The sequence below is a fragment of the Helianthus annuus genome, chromosome 9, assembly GCF_002127325.2.
Source record: "Helianthus annuus cultivar XRQ/B chromosome 9, HanXRQr2.0-SUNRISE, whole genome shotgun sequence".
In the NCBI taxonomy this organism is placed as follows: domain Eukaryota; kingdom Viridiplantae; phylum Streptophyta; class Magnoliopsida; order Asterales; family Asteraceae; genus Helianthus; species Helianthus annuus.
Window position 1 is genome coordinate 42,651,434 of NC_035441.2, and position 22,788 is coordinate 42,674,221.

At 38.0% G+C, this 22,788-nt stretch overlaps 1 protein-coding gene across 1 annotated transcript; it reads left to right on the top strand.

Moving 5' to 3' along the window:
• Positions 1-21,351: 21,351 nt before the first annotated feature.
• Positions 21,352-22,057, top strand: LOC110874253 (EG45-like domain containing protein). Its single transcript, XM_022123052.2, has 3 exons — positions 21,352-21,486; positions 21,585-21,861; positions 21,956-22,057. Exons 1-3 carry the CDS (start codon positions 21,378-21,380, stop codon positions 21,960-21,962), a joined length of 393 nt encoding a protein of 130 aa, XP_021978744.1. The 5' UTR covers positions 21,352-21,377; the 3' UTR covers positions 21,963-22,057.
• The last annotated feature ends 731 nt before the right edge of the window (positions 22,058-22,788 follow it).

Below are 22,788 nucleotides of genomic sequence, written 5' to 3' on the forward strand. Positions count from 1 at the left end.
AAAGGATGACCGCGGAATTGTTATCCGGAACAAAGCGCGTTTAGTCGTTCAAGGTTTTCGTCAGATTGAAGGCATCGACTACAACGAAGTGTATGCACCAGTGGCACGTCTCGAAGCAATTCGAATTTTTCTAGCCTATGCATCCTTCAAAGGATTCAAGGTTTATCAGATGGACGTGAAGAGTGCATTCTTACATGGTGTGGTTGAAGAAGAGGTATATGTCGAACAGCCTCCAGGTTTTGAAGATCCTATCCATCCCGATCGGGTTTGGTTGCTCAACAAAGCTCTCTATGGTCTTCATCAAGCACCACGAGCTTGGTACGCAACCTTATCACACTATCTGCTGGAGAACGGTTTTCGTAGAGGTCTTATCGACTGTACTCTCTTCATCAAAGAACAAGATGGAGATCTTCTACTGGTACAGGTATATGTTGATGATATTATTTTTGGTTCTACTAATGATGTCTTGTGTAGGGAATTCGAGCGCATTATGCAGGATAAATTCGAGATGAGTGCTATGGGGGAAATGACCTTCTTCTTGGGCCTTCAAGTGCAACAAACGGAGTCTGGGATATTCATCCATCAGACTAAATATGTTGGTGACATCTTGAACCGGTTTCAGATGTCTGATGCAACGCCCATTGGTACCCCATTGCCAACCAATCACGGGATTACTCCTGACTTGAAGGGTGAAGCTGTTAGCCCATCCAACTATCGCGCAATGATCGGATCTCTCATGTACCTCACAGCATCAAGGCCATATATTATGTTCCCAACGTGCCTGCTAGCCAGATATCAAGTTAATCCGAAGGCCTCACATCTTGCAGCTGTTAAAAGGATTTTTCGTTATTTGAAGGCATACCCGGACACCGGTCTGTGGTATCCTAGGGATAATAACTTTGAATTGGTAGCATTCAGTGATTCTGATTTTGGCGGATGTAAGATCGACGGCAAATCCACAACGGTTGGATGTCAGTTTTTAGGTAATTGCCTAGTCACATGGCAGTGCAAGAAGCAGACGTGTGTCGCAACATCAACATGCGAAGCTGAATACATTGCTGCCTCAAGTTGTTGCTCCCAAGTTCTTTGGATCCAACAACAATTGCGGGACTACGGTTTTGAATTCCTAACTACTCCTATTTACGTTGATAATTCTGCTGCTTTAGATATCACTAGAAATCCTGTGCAGCATTCAAAGACCAAACACATCGAAATCAAATATCACTTCATACGTGATTGCTTTGAGAAAAGATTAATCGATGTTGTTAAGGTCCACACCGATGACCAACGTGCCGACTTATTTACCAAAGCTTTTGACAAATCAAGATTTGACTTTTTATTATTGGTAAACGGCATTAAGGTCAAGCAAGAGTAAACCAACATCGGAAAATCATTTTTGTAAATACCTTTCTGTTTTAAATTTGTCTTAGTTTATTGATTTTAGGGGGAGTAAATCCAAAAATATAAAAATCCAAAAACATCGAAAAATTTCAAAAACACAAAAACAATAGAAAATCAGAAATGAGTTTCCTGGCGAGCAAAAGAGAAAATGATAGTACATCAGTGGTCTATCCAAGCCTCTTTAAACCTTAAATGAAAAACGATAAGCAGCTCTATATAAGATGTATCGGTAGGCTCACAATCATTTTAAAGTGTGCAGGGTGATATAAATCTTAATCGTCTGAAGACCGGGTGGGAACCATTCATTGGCATATGGTCTTAGTACCGAAATTTCGTTTGATAGATTGCCGAGGTTCTGAGATATTCGGTCTTTATGCTGCTTATCATCTGGGTATCATGGTTGCTTCTATAAATAGACTAAGTCTAAGATCTTCCATGATACTATACATACGTGTACATAATACATACTGCATTTGACCTCAATAAGTGATAAACAATCACATGTCTATATCAAATAATGATAAAATATCACATTTATCCGGGAGTCAAGTTCGTCTCTCTGCTGTACGGAAGTACTGACCTGTTCACGGACTTGCTCCTGTGCCCTCATGCATATGAAAATCAAGTTCCTCATCAATAAGTGATTATATCACAAAGGGCTTGTTTTCAAATCAAAATAAGTGAGAATCTCACATCATATACGGTCAAACAGATGATCATCGGTATACTCACCGGTAAGATGAACCCTCGTGCATACCTTGATACGGGAATGTGTCGTGAAGTGGATGAACACCGGTCGGTAAGTATAAATCATACCTTAACGTATCTCCTAAACATGATTACATCTGATAAGTTGAGCTTAAGTGGACAACAATACCGATAATTGTTATAGGATGCTTGTCTTAATGTTAACTAACTGAACAACAAGAGATTTTGGTATGACCGTTCACTGATATGATTCTCTTACCCTCGAAACTCGCAAAAAGAATGTTTGTATATATTTATTTACTGCTTTCAGTCTTTACATTTGAAAAATTCAAAAAGCCAAAAAGATTTTATTTCTACTTTATTTTCGATCGTACGATGTTGGAACTCGAGTCTTCGTTACCTGAAACCTGAACGAAAACCGAATTGACTAAATCTTCATAAACGGTCGAAATTTGCATGTTTTGAAAGTTAGAAATTGAAATTGATAAATTTATTAAACTTTCAAACTGTCGGACGGTGTTTGTTTGTGACATGGTCATGAGTGTGTCATTTGTATATGATTAACTATATTCCAAGCAGTTGTTCTCATTACGCGTTTAGATTTCTTGCATGTGCAGACTCTAAAGGCTAGGAGAACATGGTCGATGACAAAGCCTTGGAATGAAGACACGACGTGAAGGCACTCAAATGATGAAGATGATCGAGTTGCCGCTGGCCATCGTCAACACCACAAGGATCTCACTTCATAAAGATAAAGTTTTTCACGAGCATAACTCAAGGGGGAGCTTATGTTAAGGGGGAGTTTGTCAACACACTCCCTACATGATACGGGTAGTTTGTTGATACACTCTCTGCTTTCAAGACGTGAAGACTTTGAAGATCCTCCGACATTGAAGACTTGAAAGGACATCAGAGTTTTGGGAACTCGAAGACCAAAGACCGTCGAAGTTCGAGACGAGTCTACACTTATAGAAGATCAAGACAAAGCTACAGCCAAGGGGGAGTTTGTTGGTGCACCTATGTCTGTACTTTGTCTGTATTCGGTCACGATGTAAACGATGTCCTGGTTTAGTGTTGTAAGTTGACCAAGTCAACTATCCTCCTGTTTGACTTGGACAACATTTGTATGATGAAAGATGTCTGTATCGAAGGATAGCTCCTCGAAGGATACTGTTGATCCTTCGAGGTGCTCGAAAGATATGTTTCAAATGATAGACCTCGAAAGGTGATCTTTCGAGGTCCATGCTGATCCTTCGATTGACTTGTCATCGATAGATGATCCTTCGGACCATCTATCGGATCCTTCGAACCAGACATCATGGGCTGGGTATAAATACCCATGCAGTGTGTTGATAGAGACAGAGAGTTTACATCCGAGAGATAGAAAGATAAGTTGAGAGCTTTCTGTCCGAAACACACACACACACACACCTTGAGAGTTCGCAAGTTAGATTTGTAAACATTGTGCTTGTAACCGGAACCTTCATACGTATTAATACAGTGGTGTTAATCGGTGAACTTTGTGTGTTTGTGTTTGTTCTTGCATCATCCCGGTTTACTTGCTAGCTTGGATTCCGCACTCGCTAGCGAGTTAGTATAACAAGGTTTAGGTTTGTTCTCGATCCTCCGAGAGGGACCTACATGACTTTCTCCTATTTCTGCCCAGCATACTGGAGTTCAGCACTTTCGTCCATACAGTGCTTTGAACGGGGCACCATCGATGATTGACTGATAACTATTGTTATAGGAGAATTCGATTAAGGGTAGGTGGTCATCCCAGTTTCCACCAAAATCTATTACACATGCCCTGAGCATGTCTTACAGGGTTAGGATCGTCCTTTCACTTTGTCCGTCTGTTTGAGGATGGTATGCAGTACTTAAATTTAAGCGTGTCCCCATTGCTTCTTGGAAATTTGTCCAAAAATGCGAAGTGAAATGACTATCCCTATCTGATACAATGGAGAGTGGAACTCCATGTAGTGACACTACCTCGTCCACAAACAATCTAGCCAATCTTTCCATGCTAAAGGTTTCCTTCATTAGCAGGAAATGAGCTAATTTGGTTAATCGATCAAAAATTACCCAAATTGCATCGTTACCTTTCCTGGTTTTGGGCAACTTAGTAACAAAATCCATTTTTATTAGTTCCCATTTCCTCACAGGTAATTCTAACTGTTGAAGTAACCCTGAAGGTTTCTGGTGTTCTGCCTTAACTTGCGAACAAGTTAGACACTTAGAAACGTATTTGGCTATGTCGTTTTTCATCCCTATCCACCAGCAATTATTTCTTAAATCTTGGAACATCTTATTACTACCAGGGTGCATTGTATACCTAGATTTATGGGCTTCCTCTAAAATCTTATCCCTTAAATTTTCTTATCTAGGTACCCAAATCCTTTTCTTATGGAATCTCCAAATTCCATAAGTCGCTTGCTCTAATTCCTTTGCCAGTCCTTTCATTCCTTCAGCATCATCCTTGATTGCTGTTTCCTGAACGTTCTTCAGTTGTTCCATTAAGTCTAATTGGAGATTTAATCTAAGAGTACGAACTCGCCTTTGCTTTTCATGATACTTATGACTTAAGGCATCTGCTACTACATTCGCCTTTCCTTCGTGATAGTGAATATCACAGTCGTAGTCACTTAAAATTTCCATCCATCTTCTATGCCTCATGTTTAATTCTTTTTGCCCAAATATGTATCTTAAACTTTTATGATCTGTATAGACGGTAAACTTACTCCCATACAGATAATATCTCCAAATTTTAATGGCAAAAATTATTGCTCCTAATTCTAAATCATGAGTGGTATAATTTTCCTCGTGCTTCTTCAACTGCCTTGATGCATACACAATTAACTTTTTGCGTTGCATTAGCACACATCCTAATCCCAACTTAGAAGCATCACAGTGGACTTCAAAATCTTCTGTTCCTTCTGGTAAGGCAAGAATTGGAGCATTTGTTAACCTTTGCTTTAAAATCTTAAAGGCCTCTTCTTTCTTAGGTCCCCATTCAAACTTAACTGTTTTACAGGTTAACTTAGTTAATGGAACAGCTATCTTAGAGAAGTCTCTTATGAAGCGTCTATAATATCCGGCTAACCCTAGAAAGATTCTAACTTCAGTAGCTGATTGCGGGACCTTCCAATTGGTGATTGCTTCGATCTTGGAGGGATATACGTGAATACCTTTGTAATTCACCATGTGTCCTAAAAATTGCACTTCCTGTAGCCAAAATTCACACTTTGAGAATTTGGCGTAAAGCTTTTCCTTTCTTAACAAAGTTAAGAGTGCATGCAGGTGCTCACAATGCTCGGCTTGGCTTTTGGAATAAATAAGTATATCGTCGATGAAGACAATTATGAACTTATACAAATACGACTTACAGATCATATTCATCATGTCCATGAATGCAACAGGAGCATTCCTTAATCCAAAGGGCATGACTATAAACTCGTAGTGACCATACCTAGTCCTGAAAGCAGTTTTAGGTATGTCTTCTTCTTGTACTTTCAACTGATGATATCCGGAGCGCAGGTCTATCTTGGAGAAATATCTAGCTCCCTGAAGTTGATCGAAAAGATCATCAATCCTAGGTAATAGGTATCGATTCTCATTGTAACTTTATTCAATTCCCTATAATCGATACACATCCTGTTGGGATTTTCACATGTTTATCAAAGTATTTTATCCATATAAAATAAAAACGCAACGGAATATTTGTATAAAACATCTTACTTACAAGATATAAAACTCATTTTATATGTAAAACCCAATACCCGTATCAATATACGAACATGCATACTATCAACACAACCATAGAGTGTTTAGAATACTACCTTCCAAGGAGTAAAGGATATGAAGAAGATGATGCTTCTTGAACGGTTGCCTTCAAGTGTAGAAGACCTCAAACTTGCATACCCCAAGCCTTCCAACAAACACTTTGAATTTAGCTAGGATTTTACACTTGCTACTCACTTGAAAAATCCCCTCTTTATCAACCATACCATGGCTGAAAATTAGGAGCATATTTAGAGAGTTATTAGACTTGAAATTCAAGCTTGAAAAACCTTCCAGGATGGCACACTATGGCCAATTTTTAGAGAGTATTTTAACAAGTCTTACACTTGAAAAATTGAACTTGAAACCCTTGGATTAAAGACCCCATAACCGAAAATTTAGAGAGAGTTTTTTTGTCCTCCTTTCAAGTTTGTCTCCTTTGATATTTCATGCAAAATTATCTTAAAGAAGGTGAGAGAAAATGCCACCCCATTTGCCCAATCAAGATCCATCTAACATGACAAAATTGCATGCTTTATCATTGGACCAAAAAAGGTCTTGGGAAGAGAAGGGGGGGCGACCCACTTGTGGGATTTTTATAAAAAAACAAATTTCTTTTATAACATATTAAGTCTTGTTTTATACTTTATAACTTTTATATGATATGTTATAAGACTTATACAATATCTCACAAGTTTTTATAATGTTATTTAACCCATTAAATAACAAATAAAATATTCTCTCAAAATAAAATATCCATATAATTTATTAGTTTGTCAAGTGTAATTATTTAGAAAACCAATTTCTAAATTTTGTAAGTGTTAATATTTATTTGTTTGATAATATCATAAAATAAATATTATAAGTGTTTGTCTAGCTTGTATTTGGGTATGACCCGACTTGGATCATAACGTACTAGCCACATCAATCTAATATGTATCATGGGCATACAAAATCCAACACATCCGCATTGACCATCCTTCTTTTTCACGAACAACACTGCCGTTCCCCAAGGGGATGAACTAGGTTGTATGAATCCTTTGCTTAATAATTCATCTAACTACTTTTTCAGTTCTAACATTTCGGTGGGTGCTAACCGATAAGGCGCCTTAGCTATTGGTACGGTTCCATGGATTAGATGAATATTAAACTCTACTTCCCTATCGGGCGGTAATCCAGGTAGCTCTTCTGGGAATACATCCGGGTATTCTGATACTACTATAATTTCCTTAATTTCCTTAAGTTCCTTACTTTTAACAGGATCGTTTAAACTGAAAACACCCATTTATTTTATTTCAAGATTTCGGGACAAATCCCGTAATTTACAATAAAGAAATTCCACTGGGAAATCCCTTGATTACAAAAAAAAAACATGTTTATTTATTTACTGAGCCACTTTATCCAAGCTGGTAGTGCTACACGACACTTTTCCTTGTTCACAAGAAATCACCTGAAACATGTTTAAAAAGATTTTATCAGCGGGGAATTACTGGCGAGTCATTCAATTTGCACAAAACGACACATTGATATAAATTACAGTATTAAGGGTGATTACAATTTTTATATCAAGCAATTACCCAACGGTATTTGTCACTCGACCGTATCTGTGACTATGGTCATATCACCCATTGGTTAACCCGTTGTCCAATGGTGACGGTTATCAAGTAATGTATATAAAACCCCACATACCAGCTGCAATTGAAGACTACAAAGACTTAATCCTTGTAATTATAACTTTGAAAATAAATAGGGTTTGGAAACAATTTGATAAAAGAGAATGACTCACATTGCAAGTTTAGTTGGACAGAGTTGTGCCAACTGATTAAGCCTGATAACCTAGTTAAATAATGCAAACAAAACTAGGTTAGTAACTTAATACAACATTTACGATAACCTCAAGAAATCAAAACCCTCACGACGAATGACAAAGTATAGCCTGAATTCAAGCAGCACTTAAACATCCATCGGATCGGTTTCAATCGATCGGATATTGTATCATAGCAGTGATCGAGTTATTACCCTGTAATCGTAGCAGCGTCTCGACCCTTAAACACTCGTATGTAAGCAGAATTTTGACGTTTTGAAAGTGAAATTCGAACACAGAAGAAAGGCCATGCAACGTCCAATTTATAGCTGATTTTCGAGTCTGTTGCGGCCCGCGTAAACTCAAAGGATATCCTACGCGGCCCGCGAGGGCCACCCTAGCTACGGCTAGGGCTGTTGTGTCACGATGAAGGTTTGCCATGTATCTGACACGTGGCCTTAAAGCTTGTCTGGAGAGTTTTCAAGTTGTCACGACCCGCGTAAGCTTTTGTTAACTCTTACGCGGCCCGCGACAGAGTATTAAAACTTGCTTTTCTTGATTTTTCATGAGATTTAGGGTTTTAGGGGTACGGGTTTCCACTTACGGACCGTTTTAGGGCATTTTCGTGCAGGTCTTTACACCTCCACCGTCACTCTCTCTAGTCCTTCTCCGACGAAGGAATCGAAAGAAAGAAACTTTTTCATATTGTAATATTCATTTAAAGAAATTACAACAAATTAAAGAGAAATTACATGAAAATAGCCATTTGGTGTAATTTTTAATAATACTATGTTGTGAAAATGTTATGCTCGTTAAAAAAATCGTGGTGGACAAATAAAAGGAAAAGGCTAGAGAGACCCCACACCAGCTATAGAATGTTAGAACTTTTTTTTTTCTTTTTCACAACGATTTTAAACGAGCATAACCCTTTTCATGCAATAATATTTAAATAGAATTACACCAAAATAAATAAATGCAAAAGTCCAAGGTAAATTAAGTAAAAACGGTTTCACTAAGGTATATAAAAGTAATTATCCAAGTTAAATTTGCTAAGGGCTGTTGATGCGTGTGTAGTGTGTATATAATTTAGATATATAATTAAGCCCTTTTTACACCTTTAGCCAAGTTTTAAATTTATAAAACACGATAGTTACTAACACTAAACACACATATGGGCAAGTGCACCCATCGTGGACGTAGTATAGTGTTGGCAAGTTACCGAGGTCGTCCAAGGACACAAGAGCTTTTAGTACCGGTTTATCCTCAATGTCTAATCAAATCAAAAAGTTAGAAAAATGTTTTTAAACTAAGAAAATAAAAACTAACTAAATGCTGAAAAATAAAAATAAAATAAAAACAGATAGACAAGATGAATCACTTGGATCCGACTCGTGTATTAGTATAACCTTTGATTATTTTCGCACTTTTGCACTTGTTTAAGAGATTATCTTAGTTATTGTAGTAGGCCCCTCTTTTGAAGGCGACGTTACCCTCAACCCAGTAGTTTGAGTCAGCAAGGATACAATCCTAAAGGGTTGGATTATTGGAAGATAATGAATTAAGTTATTAATGCAAATTATGGTAGGCCCCGCTTTTGGCGGTGACGTTACCCTCGGCTAAGTAGTCTGAGTCAGCAGGGATACAGTCCTAAATAGCCAGATTATAGTATTAATAGTAGTTAACTTATGAGGGGGTCAAAGAGTTTGGATCCCCGCCATCCAATACCTATGGGCATTGAAGGAGATCCTACTAAATTTGACCCAGGTCCCTTGCAGGACCTCTAAACGTTGAACAAGGGCAAGACCCTTACCAAACCGTTCCCTTAACCCCCGACCAGGTAGCCAACATACCTCCATATAGACCGTGGAGATATGAATGGTGAAAATCTTTTATTTTATATAGACAGTAAAATAATGCCAAGACACCACGGACAAACGATAAGGAAAGATCACCTTCAACATAAGCAACTAGTTATTAAAGTCATTAATACAAAACCAAATAAAAAGTGCAAAAGATTAAAAATAAAAAGTATTAGACTAAACACTTGTCTTCACCAAGTGATGTAAGAGACTTAGGCAAACATGGCCTTGATTGTCAAGAACTCTTACTATCAATCTTGGATCCCGAGACGACTCACACACTCTACGATGGACAATGGATGATGGTGGTGGATGATGGTGTTATGGTGGTGGTAGGTGGTGGATGAAGTGTGAGAGAGGTGGTGTGCCAAGGGATGAGTTGGAATGAAACCAATCACTCCTATTTATAGGCTGAACAGAAGGCTGGGCACGGCCCCGTGTCCGCTGGACACGCCCCCGTGCCCGTCTGACACTCTCTCTCTTTATTAATTGTAATTCGCAATTTCAATTAATGCGCCTGCTGTACTTTCGCCATGCCCTCGTGCTCACTGGACACAGCCCCGTGGTGGGCAATAGAAGTTTCTACAAGTTTGTCTTTTCTGCTGCTTCTTGGGCACGGCCCCGTGCTGGCTGAGCACGGGGCGTGTTCAGGTTCCTGTTTTCTCTTCTTCGCTTGGGAGGATGCCGTTGAGGGTTCGGGCAATCTACTTTTATTCCTTTTCTTGTATTTATGTTAGAATTAGCTGTCTTTTTGCTTCTTTTGTGAATTTGAGCTCATTTCATCCTGAAAATACAAAAGGAAGACAAAAACACTCTTTTTCCAACATTAGTACGTAAAAAGGGTTAGTTTTATGCCTTATTTGATGTAATTTATATGTTGCATTTTACACACATCAAATACCCCCACACTTGAACTTTTGCTTGTCCTCAAGCAAAACTCTTTAAATGTGGCTTACACTCCCAAATGGAATGGGTAGAAGAGAAGGTTTTTGGCTTGTCATAGAGTGTCGGGAATCCAAGATCTTTTTGAGTTTTATTTTTATTTATTTACAATCCTATTCGTTATGATTTATTTAGAACATTTCATAGGATAAATTACTTATTTGGGCATAACATGCCTTTTTAAAATTTCATTTATATACAAGTTCACATACCTCACGGGGGATCACTCAACACTCAGCCGAATGTGTATTTTTTTAGTGAATCACTCGAGAGCGGGATGGAACTTACGCCTTCCATAGGCTTGCCAAGCAATCAATCCTCCTCCTTTTTAACTTTATACCTTTGTAAATATCAAGAGGACTTTTTGGGTGAAGGGTTAGGCTTGGGCTAAAGGTGGGTGGTTGGGTTAGTGGTTAGTAAAAGGGCGAAAAGCGTAAAAAGCGTCGGTTTTCGTAACACAGTTTGTTTTTAGTGACTTTTTATTTTGAAGTATTTCTCCAAACAAGCTTTTGTTTGTATAGCTTTGTTTGTTTTTAACTTCATCATCATTTTTTTTAGTCACATAAAAGAATGAGCTTGCGAAAAACCGAGCTTGTTACTAAAATAAAGGGTGAAAAATAAAAAGGGTTTTTGGTGGGTAAAAAGGGTTAAGGGCAAATAAACGAAAAGGTTTAGGCTCAAAGGGGTTAACTAGGGGGATTTTGGGTAGGTGGTAAAAAAAATGAAAAATAATGGTGTAGAAAGATGTAACTTTGTATGCTCTATAAAGGCTCAAAACTCACTTTTGTGGGAATGGGTTTTTAATGTGATCAAGTATATATAATAAAATTTTAACTAGACTTGTTATGCTGTTTCATAATTTTCTTATGCTGGTTCTTGTTATCACGACGCTCTTGGTTGTAAATTTTATAAAAATATAACCTTATTAATCTTGGGATTCCTAACTTAAACTTCAGACAAGTAAAAAAGTTGAAAAAATTTTGAAAAATTTTGGGGTGTTTAGCGGTTCCAATAGAGTTTTGTGTAAGGCTTGTTATTAGGACTTGCAAAATTTCAAAGTGTTAGCTTCCCCCAGGCTTGTTATTAGGACTTGCAAAATTTCAAAGTGTTAGCTTCCCCCCCACACTTAAATTACACATTGTCCTCAATGTGTCCCAAAAATAAATTTTTAGGTTGATTGGATGTGTAATGTGGTCTTAAAAAGCAAAGATTTATGTTACTGGCAGTCTGGACACGGCCCCGTGTTCAGGTGCCAGTAACAGAAATTAAAGAAATGAGACAGAAGGCTGGACACGGGGGCGTGTCTGGTGAACACGGCCCGTGTCCAGTTACCTGAACTGGGCGTTTTTCTGCAGGTGGCTCAGCACGGGGCCGTGTTGGTTGAGCACGGCCCGTGTTGAGCCTTATGTAATTGAGATTTGTGTCGGGTTGCTTCGTTCTTTGTGCATGGGGCCATTTTTCTCGTTCCCTTTTTTATCCATTATCACCACGAGTGTGTTTTATTCATTATAAACCATCAAACCTTAGAAACCATCATTTCATTGCAAACATAGAGAGATACTACATAAAAACTAAAGATGAAAATACATAAATATTAAACCATGGAGTTCTAGCCCTATGTCTTATTTTAATTAGCAAAATTTCCAAGAAGCTACTAATCTTGGTTAGATAAGGCTTTTTGAAACTCCTTCTTCCGGGTGTGGCCCTCCTCACATGTCGGCGAGCCACTCCTCCACCTCCCTTGGAAGGAGAAGGGAGGGCTAATTTGCATTAGTTTGAGGAGTTTCGATTTCCGCTGGAATCACTTGTGGGTGTTCCATGGGAGGTTCCGCTGGAAAGTCTTCCCACCCGATAGGGTTGTTAACCCCGAGTGCCAAATTCCAATCCTGTTGTGGAAGGACTGGTTCCATCGGGGGTGCTACAAGAATATTTAACCTTTGGTGCAAGAGGTTAATTTCTTGGAAGCTGCTTTCGAGCCCCACCGTAAGATCGTTAATACGGTCAATTAGGACCTCCTCTACTGACGTCATTTCGTCGAGAGCCTCCCTTAATGCTATCACATAGTGCACGAGCGTAGCTTCAATGGAGGGCCTCCTTCCTCTTCGGCTGTTTGATGAATGAACGGATGATGTTTCGCTGTTTTTACTCGACATTCTACGAAAAAATAAACCGAAAACAGTTTATTTGATGAAACAGTATCTGGACACAGCCCCGTGCTCATTGAGCACGGCCCCGTGTTCATCTTTCTGCAGAATTTTGAAGCAAGGAAACTTGAAGTTTTAAGTTATTTTCTGAATTTATGTAGGCTTTTTGGATATTAATAACTTTAAACAATGTTACATAACATGTTTTTACCAAGATTCCTTGAACAAAACTTATTGCTTCCTACCACAAAGTTTGAAGAATTCAAACTTTTAATGGTAGTTCTTGGAGAAAGATGAAAAAAGGAAGGAAATGGCTAGAAAAGGAAAGGACAAGATGGGTTGTTGGAACCTTCTTTTAGACTTACCTAGGATAGTTTGAGAGAAGATTCCTTCAAATCTCTGTCCCAAGTTGGTCCAAATGTGCAGAATTCTTGGCTGCATTTATAGAAAACGACAGCATCCTGGACACGGCCCCGTGCCCATTGGACACGGCCCCGCATGCAGGTGAAATTCTGACACAGTTTGTCCGTATTCTGATGTACTGATCAGAAGGGAATCTTTTGGTGAACACGGGGGCGTGTTGGCTGGACACGACCCCGTGTCGAGGGATCTTTTATGAAGTTGTCTAGTTTTTTTAAGGAGCTTATCTGTATCGGGTGGCTCTTGATTGGTTGGAACAACCCCAAAGTGCCTAAGATACGTTAATTGTCCTATACTAAGGCGAGAACGCAAGAGGTTGTCGGTGAGGGTAATTCCTATTTTTATTCTAGGTGGACAAGTCCAACCCTTTCCCGGGCTCTCGTTAAAGAACGTGTATGCCGAATCGCTCAGGTCTATGTATGCACTGAACGAAGTCGATGGAGAGTCCTTCACGGCACAATCGGCACAGGGACGACTATCGTCCAAGTCTTTTCTAGGTATGAAGGTATTTTAGGGAGCAACGAGGTTGTCGGAATGCGGTTCCAACATTTCCTCATGGTCATCGTCTTGGGGCGGATCAATAAAATCCTTCCTAAGTTCTTTTGACCAATTTAGAATTAGTTCTTCTAGTTGAAATAACTCGTCAAGGAGCATTTCCCCTAGAATATCTGGTTGGGCGCATTCGAGGGAGAGATAGTGCTTATTTTTACTTTCGCCCCTCTTAAGGTTATAAGGAATTGGTGGGTCTATATAGTGGGGCCTATAATTTAGAAAATAACATTTTAATTCTTCATGTTCGCCTCCACATAATTTACACCACATACCATAAGAGTGCCGAAAGTAAAAAGAATTACTATCACTCATGTTTGTGTCAGAAATTACCAACCGCCGGGATCTAACGGTTCTGTTTTCAGTAAGAGAATCTTGGGCACGGGGGCGTGTTGAGTGAGCACGGCCCGTGTTCAGCTTACTGTCTGACTTAAAACAGGATTGCAAGTTCCAATGATTGAGCACGGGGGCGTGTTCAGCGGGCACGGCCCGTGCTGAGCTCTGCAGAAGCTGAAAAACTAAGAAAATCCTAAAAAATTAAAAAGAAAAATAAAAGTATGATTAGGTAGTTGATTCCTAACTTTCTTAAAATCCTTGTGTCCCCGGAAACGGTGCCAAAAACTTGATGCGTGTGTAGTGTGTATATAATTAAGATATATAATTAAGCCCTTTTTACACCTTTAGCCAAGTTTTAAATTTATAAAGCACGATATTTACTAACACTAAACACACATATGGGCAAGTGCACCCATCGTGGATGTAGTATAGTGTTGGCAAGATACCGAGGTCGTCCAAGGACACAAGAGCTTTTAGTACCGGTTTATCCTCAACGTCTAATCAAATCAAAAAGTTAGAAAAATGTTTTTAAACTAAGAAAATAAAAACTAACTAAATGCTGAAAAATAAAAATAAAATAAAACAGATAGACAAGATGAATCACTTGGATCCGACTCGTGTATTAGTATAACCTTTGATTATTTTCGCACTTTTGCACTTGTTTAAGAGATTATCTTAGTTATTGTAGTAGGCCCCTCTTTTGAAGGCGACGTTACCCTCAACCCAGTAGTTTGAGTCAGCAAGGATACAATTCAAAAGGGTTAGATTATTGGAAGATAATGAATTAAGTTATTAATGCAAATTATGGTAGGCCCCGCTTTTGGCGGTGACGTTACCCTCGGCTAAGTAGTCTAAGTCAGCAGGGATACAGTCCTAAATAGCCGGATTATAGTATTAATAGTAGTTAACTTATGAGGGGGTCAAAGAGTTTAGATCCCCGCCATCCAATACCTATGGGCATTGAAGGAGATCCTACTAAATTTGACCCAGGTCCCTTGTAGGACCTCTAAACGCTGAACAAGGGCAAGAACCTTACCAAACCGTTCCCTTAATCCCCGACCAGGTAGCCAACATACCTCCATATAGACCGTGGAGATATGAATGGTGAAAATCTTTTATTTTATATAGACAGTAAAATAATGCCAAGACACCACAGACAAACGATAAGGAAAGATCACCTTCAACATAAGCAACTAGTTATTAAAGTCATTAATACAAAACCAAATAAAAAGTGCAAAAGATTAAAAATAAAAAGTATTATACTAAACACTTGTCTTCACCAAGTGATGTAAGAGACTTAGGCAAACATGGCCTTGATTGTCAAGAACTCTTACTATCAATCTTGGATCCCGAGACGACTCACACACTCTACGATGGACAATGGATGATGGTGGTGGATGATGGTGTTATGGTGGTGGTGGGTGGTGGATGAAGTTTGAGAGAGGTGGTGTGCCAAGGGATGAGTTGGAATGAAACCAAGCACTCCTATTTATAGGCTGAACAGAAGGCTGGGCACGGCCCCGTGTCCGCTGGACACGCCCCCGTGCCCGTCTGACACTCTCTCTCTTCATTAATTGCAATTCGTAATTACAATTAATGCGCCTGCTGTACTTTCGCCACACCTCGTGCTCTCTGGACACGGCCCCGTGGTGGGCAATAGAAGCTTCTACAGGTTTGTCTTTTCTGCTGCTTCTTGGGCACGGCCCCGTGCTGGCTGAGCACGGGGCGTGTTCAGGTTCCTGTTTTCACTTCTTCGCTTGGGAGGATGCCGTTGAGGGTTCGGGCAGTCTACTTTTATTCCTTTTTCTTGTATTTATGTTAGAATTAGCTGTCTTTTTGCTTCTTTTGTAAATTTGAGCTCATTTCATCCTGAAAATACAAAAGGAAGACAAAAACACTCTTTTTCCAACATTAGTACTTAAAAAGGGTTAGTTTTATGCCTTATTTGATGTAATTTATATGTTGCATTTTACACACGTCAGCTGTGATTGTGACTGTGGGTCAAGGCCGGCGACAGACGCGATGATATAGGCAATGGAGATTACAGATTTTTGCCAATTCAGTGGTCTCTCGCGGCCCACGAGAGACTTAGCTCCTTTTGTCGCGGGGCGCGACAGCCGTGCGTCGGCAGATTACTCGCGTAGGTAGTCAAATAGCCACCGGAGTTCTGATCACTGCGATTGTTGTTGAAAGACCGAGATCCATAATAAGATTGGGGTCTTGGATTTAGTTGTGGACCGAATTGAAAGGCTATTAGCTGAATGTTCTGATGTTGCTGTTGTAGTTGATTAAGAGAACAATTGTGTAGGAGCCGAGAAATGTTGTGCAGAAGCTGAGAACTGCTGTGGTCCTGTAAAGAAAGTCTTCGTATTGGTGTTGAGGGTGGTGGTAATGAGGTAATCGTGGTCACAAAGAAGGGCATGAATCTCGTTGAAAGGGACCGGGGGTGACCGAGCTAATAGGTTACCCTTAAGACCATTATATTCTTCTCGAAGCCCTGCAAGAGTTAACATAACGAGATCCTTGTCTTTTACTGGTTCTCCGATATTAGCCAGGGCTGTTGCATATTCTTGAGCCCTACAAAGGTAGTCTGTCAGTTTTTATCACCTTTTTTAGTTATTCTAAGTAGTTGGTTTTTAGAGTAAATTCATGACATGCAGTGACAGGCACATATGCCCGTTCCAGTGAGAGCCAAACCTCACGAGAACGTCAGTGCGAAAATAGGAGCAGCACACGGCGTCGGCGAAGCCCCTTACTTTTGCCATTTTTCTGTGGTGTTGTTTTCGTCGGTCGTACACACTAAAACTCGCATTACTTTTAAACCACTTAACCGTTTTACTTCTCGTTTCTTCCCACATGATCGTAATTTGGTACTCTATCGTATGGACTCAAAATCTAACATCCGGACTAAGGAAATTCTTAACTTATATGTTTTCGGCCTAATATTCATTTACGAATTATTCGACTGTTTCATGTTTTTATCAAACAACTCATATGTTTATACTTAAACCTCACATGAACATTATAACTAACACTTTTACATTATCCAGAGTTCCGTACATGGGGTCTATAAACCCGATTACCGGTATGCGTTAAACTTATTCATTCCAATCAATTTTACGTAATTCAACTTTATTAGTACAATTTCCTTACACGAAATTGTTCCCGTTAATCATTACTCAGAACCAAGTCTTTTGACCACTAACCCGCGCCCCCGTTTCTCGGTTAGCGCACTTATAAGAAATTCCACCCATTACCCGGTTATAGTACCATCGTCATTACTTATGCAAATCATTCCATAATGAAATAAATTCTCGTTTTGACCCGTTTGATCTACTTAATGAAAACCTTAGCTTCTATATAACCAAACCTCATTAAACTTCGATTATCATACTTAAGTAAAAAAGTTGTTCCAGAATCACTTACTTAATATTACTACTTGATATCATCACCAATAACACATTTCAACATAACTTCTAACAATTATCATACAATTAATCTCTTTTACTACTAAAGAGGGAGTCCGGGGAAATTACTTACATTACGCATCCGTATTTGCGTTCGCTTCCTCATGTCCTCCTGACCCGGTAGCCTTTCATGCTTCCATCCATCTTGACATGATCCGTATACTTTCATTTCGTTGCATCCACATTCTTGTTAGCATATAAAATTACACATATGAACGATAATATCAAATTTACATTTCACATTTCACATTTCACATTTGGCTTTCTTTAGTCAATTCGACAAGCATATGTTATACTCATAATGCAATACTCATTCAACCAATTCGTTCCAAATCTACACAACTCAATGATCATCATTCACAACACAATCAATCATCTAGTACAACCTTAATGCATGTTTCTTACCATATCATCATATCAAACTAATTTCCCACTTGTAATCCATCTAAAACACATTCTTATGCAAATCTGTTATCTTTACATCATTATCACATTCTACATATATTTATCTATTGTTAGCATACAATTTCACTTATCATTTTCACCTAATCACTTATCATTTCACCTAAGCATTTCATCAAACACTTGGTGTGCATACCACTTTCTAAGCATAACGTACAAGTGTTTTAAGCATGTTCTTCCCAGTTTCATCTCATGAACCATCACATTCAAGTAAAATCTCAAAATCATTAATTCCACATCAAGTTTACCTATCACAATCTATCATATAACACCTTATACATCACAAAATAACAATATAACATCTACAAGTTCATCATGATCATCATCTTCACACTCATGCAAAAATAACTAAAATTTAACCATGATTCAACTTCAACATGATAGGGTTAACAAATAGTCATTCTAATTTCAACGAAATTCACGGATTCATCATAACCCACTTCGTCAAACGTCATCAAAACATAAAATTCAACTTATTGTAAAGAACACTTGGGTAATCAAGAATCTTGGTTCATGCACGAACTTAAACTTGAATTCCTCTTTGAATTTGCAGTTTTTGTGAGGCTAAGGGGTTTCCCCCTTTTTCTTCTCTGCTAGGTCGACACACACAACACATTTGTGTGTGTTTTGTGTTTTATTTTGTTTTTATTAACTCATCTTTCCATTTAATCATGTTTGGCCCTTCAAGAATGATGCATATATTATTATGAACAAAAATCTATTCTTAATTATTCATCACTAGCTTTTTATTAAATAACTCATAAAATTTAAGGTGTTACAAGTCTAACCCCCTTTAAAAAAGGTTTCGTCCTCGAAACCTTTGTCATTCCCACTAGACAGTAACTACCTTCATCTTTCGGTTATTATTATTAAATCTTCTGTAGGCACATTAGGGCACACCCCTAAAATTCATTCTCTTTTATTTCAGGTTCTTACATAAGGTTAGTTCTCTAGTGATCCTTATCTCTACTAGTTCATTCCTTTAATTTATTTCAAAACTCATATTATCTTTATAGATTGTACAATTTTACTTCGTAACTTACACATACACAAGCCTCATTCATTCGTGTACAATAATCTCTACTTCGTGCATAGGTACATACATACACATATTCATAGACACATACTTCCACACACGATTACATGCACACATACAAACGTACCAACTCTTAAATACCATCTACATTATTTTAAATGATTTGCTAATGTATCCTAATTACAAACTTCCTTATAAATAGGTCACGTACATACAGTCCCATGTGCATACTCAATCCTGTTCATGATTGCTTATAAGTCCCGACTATCGAAATGCAATTAATTCTATACATATTTGCCCACATACTTAATTCATTCCTCCACATACTCCTTACATATTCGATTCTTACTCGCACTTCATAAATGCTTTTTAGATGACTTTAAGGTACACTGAGAGATCTTAAAATGAGTTCTGTATTCATCCGTAACTCACCAAGCCATTTAATAGGGTTGAGGTACATTATAGGAGTTTAACGGGACTTGGAATGGGTTCTCAGGGTCTAGACTCAAAGAAAGCGAAGAAACACAAACTTTACATCCACACCTGCCCTCCACCGTAAGCTACGGTACTACCGTAGCTTACGGTGGCCACAAAATTAGTATGGTAATAACCTACTGTCCTACGGTGGACATTTGGCCATTGCATTCTACCGTAAACTTTCAAATATTAATACACTAACATAACAACGATTTCCATATTCACTTATCCATACTCGTCACTAGGATTAATCATCAATCCACATTTTCTATCGTTACTTGATATATTTACAACTCTAAGTTTAGCCCCAAATTTAAATCATTCGCATCCCTTTATTATTAGCTCTTTGCATGCACTACTTATTATACTACTCCGGTATATCGTGCACGAACATCATACGAGTGTTTAACCAATTAGTCCACATTTTCATTCAAGGCCTTTAGATCTTCCTCTTAATGACGTAAATACTTTCTTATACTGACCATTATAAGTCGGGCATACCATAACATACCATACCATACCATACCGTACCGTACCGTACCGTACCATACCATACCATACCATACCATACCATATCATACCGTACCGTACCATACAACATACCATACCATACCATACCATACCATTCATTTCGTTCACACGTACTAATCAATTTACAGATTCTTACTTATCAATTAAGAACTAAACATTTACTAACCTCTATCTTCATTGCATACATCAGTGATCCGTAAGCCGGATCGACTCGCTTCTTTATAGGTACCCTCCATACCAGAATTTATCTCATTCATTCGTGTAATATGCTCCCACTCGTGGGCATTCTTCTATCAACTCTACTACTATCAGCCCTACACCAACTCTAGAATGTTAGAGCTTTTTTTTTTCTTTTTCACAACCATTTTTAAACGAGCATATCTTTTTTCATGCAATATTATTTAAAAAGAAATTAAACTAAACTAAATAAGTGCAAAAGTCTAAGGTAAATCAAGTAAAAACGGTTTCGCTAAGTGATAAAAAATAATTATCCAAGTTAAATTTGCTAAGGGTTGTGATTGTGACTGTTGGTCGAGGCTGGCGACAGACGCGATGATGTAGGCGATGGAGATTACAGAAATGAGAAAAATAACCGGTAACTGTCACCGATTTTTATAGAAGAGAACGATGGTGACGATTGTATGCATGAATTCCGAATCCTTGACTCTGATACCAAATATAAACGCTTAAGTGTGTGTGATAGTTTAATTGTGTGATCGTATTGATTATTCTTAATTTGGGTATACAAAAGAGCTGTTATATACTATAACTCATATTCACGAAATACTATCTCCAATATTCATTAATTACATTGTGTCTAATAGTCTAACTTAAAATCCAACATATATAACATTAGCTTGAATGCGGAATGCCACGTTATAAGCCATGAACATGCAGTCGTTCTGTGCTATAATCCCAATGTTGGTAGAAGAGAAAGCAAACAACGAAATATAGGTCGAGAATCTATTCAAGGGTTGCTCTTTTATTAAATCGTGAATGAAAATTTACAAAAAATACAAAGGTTTGTTTAAATATGTAAAATACAAACAAACTAACTCCTTATTTCCAAAATGACTCCAACAACCTTGAAGACTTGGTGAAACTAGCGCGACTTAATACAACTAACCATTGGAGTTTAAATTACTATCAATGGTCGTTTCCAGCCATTGTCGACGCCTAGTCTTCCCTACAACCGCGACAACACTCGTCACATCAATGGTAAGTTCAACATCGAAAACCAAGATGTCATCGTTTCTATGGTTAGCAGTTAACAGGAGCTCAATTAAGAATCCTATTTTTAGAAGCCTGTTTTCTTTGACTAGATAATCCTTTGTAGGTAAATGAATTTAAGAAGCATGACATCTTGTTAGCCTCTAATGCAGATCATTCCATCTATAAAAGGAAAGATTTTATGTGCATCTCCTAGCCAGAAAACCAAACTAAAGTAGGGTTCTACATATCAAGATGGATGTGATGACCAAAGCTCTAATCTTGATTAGCATGATGGTATGTCTGACCTCAGTTGCTAATGCCATTTCTGGCGAAGCAATATTATACAGGCCACCTTATGCTCGTAAGTAATTTCCAACGAGTGATACTTATTTGTTTTGTAATGTACGGTTACTGAAACTATATCTTCATTAACTTAAGCCTTTTATTGATCATTTCTAGCATCAAGATGTTTCGGTCCAAAAGATCAAGGTGTCATGGTTGCAAGAGCGCACGGCAGCTTGTTCGCCTATGGAAAAGCCTGTGGGTGGAAGTACCGAGTTCGTTGCACAAGTGGAAAAAACAAAGCCATCCCCAATGCGTGCACTGGAAACACTGTTGATGTTACAATTGTAGATCGTTGCGAGACATGTGGGGCGGATGTACTTGAGCTTTCGCAGGAGGCTTTTGCACAGATTGCACGTCCGGAGCTTGGGAAAGTGAATGTTGAATATGCACAGTACGTCTTACTATTTTGAACTCGTTTCGCTCTTGAAGTTTACATTTTCTTATGTTATGTTACTAATTGGGATTTTTTTTTGTTTTGGTTTCAGGATCTGATGACAGAAAATATGAACATAAAGTTACCAAATAAAAGCGCATATCCTGTTATAAGAGCATATGAATAAGTGTGACAGGATATATAGATTGTATTATCGTTATAAAAGTTTAACTGGTTAATAAATTGTTACATTTAGTTAATCATTTATCTATTTTTCGTCTTCAGTTTCTAGAGATATATAAATTATAAAAAGTACGCTTCTAATACAAATCACCTTGTTTCTTTTATTTTTTTTCTTTCTTTCAAAAAGTTCAGTTAACTAGAAATAAGTCCGGAATACTAGATATAAGAGTACCACCTGACATTCAATTAACTTAAAAAGTTTTATAGATGGGAAGGACAGATTGTATTATCATGATAAATACAGCTTATTGGAAAGAGTTCATAACCTGAAAACGACCCTTATAAGAAATCAAACTAATACGGTACACATGATATAGTGGATGGTATATCTAAAGAGTTGGATAGCTTCTGACTTTGATGCCTTGAACTAATGAACTTCACAATTTTTGGTACATAAAGACAACAATATATACTTCACATTGTAATACCCAAATTTTGATTTGAAGTTTTTTATTGTTATATGCATTAGAAAGTGGTTTTTATTGTTATATTGGTGTATCCATTATAAAGAGGTTTGTATTGTTGTATACATTAAGGTGATCAAACTTGATTTCATGAGTATTTTCTTAGAACTGCTGCTTATAATTTTTCAGCAGAATCTACCTCAATCCTTACCTTGACTGTGTTTTAAAAATGCCCTGCAACAACCCCTTTGTTGCCAAGAACAATATAAGGGACATCTTTTACCACATAAAATAACAA

Bases quoted from the DNA above. Each gene is read 5' to 3' on its own strand.
- LOC110874253 (XM_022123052.2), top strand. From the start codon at position 21,378: ATGGATGTGATGACCAAAGCTCTAATCTTGATTAGCATGATGGTATGT. The intron at 21,487-21,584 runs GTAAGTAATTTC...GATCATTTCTAG, and splicing joins ATACAGGCCACCTTATGCTC to CATCAAGATGTTTCGGTCCA.